The sequence below is a fragment of the Carlito syrichta genome, unplaced genomic scaffold (genome assembly GCF_000164805.1).
Source record: "Carlito syrichta isolate Samal-C Ts95f unplaced genomic scaffold, Tarsius_syrichta-2.0.1 Scaffold304017, whole genome shotgun sequence".
Taxonomy (NCBI): Eukaryota; Metazoa; Chordata; class Mammalia; order Primates; family Tarsiidae; genus Carlito; species Carlito syrichta.
Window position 1 is genome coordinate 278164 of NW_007248113.1, and position 4496 is coordinate 282659.

Here is a 4496-nt window from a genome sequence, read left to right on the forward strand (position 1 = left end):
AAAAAAAAAAAAAAAAAAGAAGTGCTGGAAGATAGAGATAAACAGATTGGGAAACCATGTATCCTTCCGTTTTAAAAAACTTATCTGCAAGTGTGGAGTTTTTTGTTTTGTTTGGATGTTAAATTCGAGCTGAGATTTTTCAACAGAAAGGTAGGTGAGTATTACTTGTCTACTGCCGTCTGCTGACTTTGCAAACGAGTTGGAGGATATCCTTAAACCACTGTTGCTCCCTGGTGGGCTGATGGGCATTGTCGGTGACCAGCACTGACCAAGGGTGGGTTAGGACCCGCACCGGAGAATCAGGAGATGGCGAGAAGACCACTTGGAGGCAGTTCTTCTGGGAACAGTCTGATCAGGACTGGAGCCGATTTTATTCAAACCTTTTCCAACTTATATACCATTTTCTATACCCTCCAGCAGTGTGATAATCACTTGCTAGGGGCGTACAAGTTCCGTGCTTTACAAACCATGCATCACAAGACCATCACGAGACTTGCAAGTTCCAAGCAGACAACTCAAACTCCATGATGTCTGACGTGCTTCACAAAACTCACATCAAGGTCACAGGTGCACAATTTCAATTGTTCAAAATATCTTCCACAGTGTTCAATAAATCATTCATATTATACTCTTTGTTCTAAACCCTGATTAATACCAAAAAACTTTTCTGAGTTAACTCTAGGTTCAATCCAAGTTCACTGATTCCCAATATTTTTAACAATTAATATTATCAACTTAACACTATACTATAATCTATAAGTTTAGTTAAATGACTTAGCTGTTAGTTATACTATTATCCTATTACGATTTAACATAATGCCTTATAACTCAGTTAAAACTTATTCTTAAACTACCAAACTTTACTATAATTCATATGAGTTTCATATGTCTAAACTTTAATTTTTATATAATCTAATGATTGACCTTTAATACTATGCTATATCCTATTAAGCTAATACCTCATCATTAATTCTTTTATAAATCGTATAGTAATTATTATATTTGAATAATGTAGCAAAAGGAAACAAAATAGCAAGCATAAATTTACGCAACTATGAGTGTATATGTATATATTTTATCCTAACAAGTCTACTCTAAAAATCAAATAGTGGCTGTCACACTCTTGAACAAGGAAATGCAGGGTTGCCAAGATGGCGGCCATGGGCTGAAGCAGACAGAGTTTCGGTAATTAATGAAACAAAAGAAAACTTTCGGCCTGGCTAGGGGCAGGGCGACAAAACTATCATGGTAATTTAGTTTCTAATCTTAGCCCTAGGGGAAACAGCTTTCGGGAACAAGAGCTGACTACCCAGTCTACCAGGAAATAGAAGTTAAAAAATATCTAGAAAGAAGTAAAACTTAGAAAGACAGAAATAATTCTGCTATGCCCTTTCCATCAGGTGTATTGAGATTTACTTATAAGTTTTACTGCCATGTATGCACACTGGTCACTAATCACATGCCAATATTATAGGTATAACTGATATCCTATGTCAGAGGTGCTCTTCCAGATGGGCCTTTACAGGCCTCAGCCATGTAGCTATAGATGTTGGCTCCCAACAGGGCATTATGATTTTGTAGGGTGGCCTCAGTCAATTGCAGCAGCTGCTCCTTTTCAGAGGGGCTGGAGCTTTGATGAGAGCCGCGGAAGAGGTCAACCGGTGTTTATATGCTAAAGGCAAGTGAGAGAAGTCTTTGCCTCCCCATACCTCTTTGCCTTCTCTCATCAAGTCCTCAGAAACCACAGCACTGGCTGCAGGATTCTGCTGAGTTAACACGGACCAAAAAGTCTACGCGACTGAGTATACACACAGTACCGGATCTCTGTGAGCCCGACTCCATCTACCCCTTAAAACACTTAGTCCTGGGGAGTGCTTGAGAATGTACTTGCTTTCCATTGTTCACTGACCTAATAACTTACCTGATGAAATATTTTAAGCATGCAAAAGTTATGGAGAATGGTATAGAAATACCCAGGTATGCTGAGTATTGCACAATTAAGACTATGAATTATAAAATGTCAGAATCAAAGTCTGGGATTCCTGGATGTGGCTCCAGCTGATGAATCAGGCTCCTGAGATCTATTATCACCTCTGTTTTCCAACATACAGGTTGTACCATGGTCCACTGCCTGTGTTGGCTATCATGGATCCCGACATGATCAAATCAGTGTTAGTGAAAGAATTTTATTCTGTTTTCACAAACCGGAGGGTAGGTATTTATTGGAAAACTTTTATTATTTATTTATTTAGTTAGTTAGTTAGCATTTTGAAATTATTATACACTCACAGAAAGCTGCCCCAAAAATGTACAGGGAGGTAATGTCCACTTTATCCTGTTTCCCCCACTGGTGACATCTTACATAACTATTTAGTATATTCCTGTTACTGTAGTAACAGAAAATTGACATAGATACAGCCCAGAGAGCTGATCAGATTTCCTGTTTTATGTGCCCTCATTTTTTAGCAAAAGTGTATGTGTGTGTGTGTGTGTGTGTGTGTCATTGTATGCAAATTTATCCCATGTGTAGATTTGTAGAATGACCAGTACAATTAAGATACACAACTGTTCCATCGCCATGGCACTCCTTCCTGCTATCCTTCTATAGTCATAGTAACCACCTCAGGAGTGAATGTGATGGGAGATGACCCAACGGATAGTTCTGAAGGTGCATGACTCTTTACCTGTCTTTCTCAGGAACATGGATTTACACACACTTTTTGCTGCATGTGTTGCAGAAAAATGGTAATGAGGTGCTGGCATTAATTTTCCATGTTTTTCTCTACTCAGCATCTTTGGTGCCTACAGCATGGATGTGATTATTGGAACATCATTTGGAGTGAACATTGATTCCCTCAACAACCCACAAGATCCCTTTGTGAACAATGTCAAGAGGCTCTTAAAATTTGATTTCCTCGATTCATTTTTTCTCTTGATCGGTATGCAGAGTACTATATTGTTCTTTCTCTCTCTCTCTCTCTCTCTCTCTCAAAATAAAGTAAAAATAAAAGCTTTATTGACAAGACAAAATCATGGACGTGGTATTGCAATTCCAGCAGACCACACAAGAGGAGGTGGCCTTCAGGACAGGGCAGGGCAGCCAGAAGGGAAAAGGTCTCCTCCCCAGGGCACGGGACCAAGAGTTACTTAACTGGCCATTTGTCACCTTAGAAATTCTGAAAGACAAGAGACAGAGTTTAGAAAGACAAAAACTGATCAAACCAATGTTTTGAGCATAGAGAATATGGAATGGAATTTGTATTTGAACACCTGTTTCAGTTCTTTTGAATATATATTCAGGAGTGAAGATTTGGGCTCTGTGGGAACTCTGTTTCACTTGTTAAAGAACTGCCAAACTGTTTTTCACAGTAGCTGCACCATTATACATTCCCACTAAAAATGTATGAGGGTTACACTTTCTCTACATTCTTGCCACACTTTGTTTTCCCATCATTTTATTATATACATCCCAGAGGGTGTGAAGTGGTTGCTCATTGTGGCTTTGATTTGCATTTCCCTCATGGTTAATAATATTGAGCAACATTGGCTGTTTTCATATCTATTTTAGTCCTTTGTCCAAATTTACTTCTTACTGCTGAGTTGGAGAAACTCTTTATGTATTCCAGATACTAGTCCCTTATCAGAAATGTAATCTACAGAAATTTTTCTATCTTTAGATGCTTTTCACTTTCTTTACAGTGTTCTTTGAAGCACAAAATTTTTAATTTTGATGATGTACAATTTAGATATTTTTCTTTTATTGCCTGTGCTTTGGGTACCAAATCTAAGAATCTACTGCAAAAAAGAAAAGAAAAGAAAATCTACTGTCCAATCCGACATCATGGAGATTTTCCCACTTGAAACTGCCCGGGCAGGGAGGGCACACCTCATCAACAAGGGCACCTGCATAAGGAACATTTGTATACCTAACCCTGAATTGCACTCTACATCTTTAAAATAAAAAACTTTTTTAAAAAAATAAGATTTTCTTCTCAGACTTTAGATCTTAGAATATGCTTAGGTGGTTTTTTTTAATCCATTTTGTGTTATATACAGTGTAAGGTAAGGGCAACTTTATTCTTTTGTGTGTGGCTATCCAGTTGTTTAAAGGACTAATTTTTCTCCATTCAATGATCATAACACTTTTCTCAGAATTCAGTGGATTATATACATATGTGTTTATTTCTGAACTCTAAATTTCATTCCATTGACTATCATGTATGTCCATCCTTATGCCAGTACTACAATGTCTTGATTACTAGAACTTGGTGGTAAGTTTTGAAATTGAGAAATGTGAGCCCTACAATTTTAGGTTTCCTTTTTTAAGGTTGTTTTGGCTATTCTGGGTTCCTTGAAAATCCATATAAATTATAAAATCAACCTGTCAGTTTTTACAATGAAGTCAGCTAGTATTCTGATTTTTTTTTTAATGCATTAAAGCTTTCCACAGAGGTTGCACTAGTTTACACTCCCACCAACAGTGTAGAAGTGTTCCC

The 4496-nt window shown here is 37.6% G+C and overlaps 1 protein-coding gene across 1 annotated transcript in view; it reads left to right on the forward strand.

The window, feature by feature from the left end:
- LOC103261808 (cytochrome P450 3A4-like) overlaps nt 1-4496 on the forward strand; it is a 45661-nt gene that overhangs the window by 14042 nt on the left and 27123 nt on the right. The window contains 2 exon segments of the mRNA XM_021713056.1: nt 2112-2255; nt 2791-2939. Of these exon segments, the coding sequence (XP_021568731.1) occupies nt 2112-2255; nt 2791-2939 (293 nt within the window).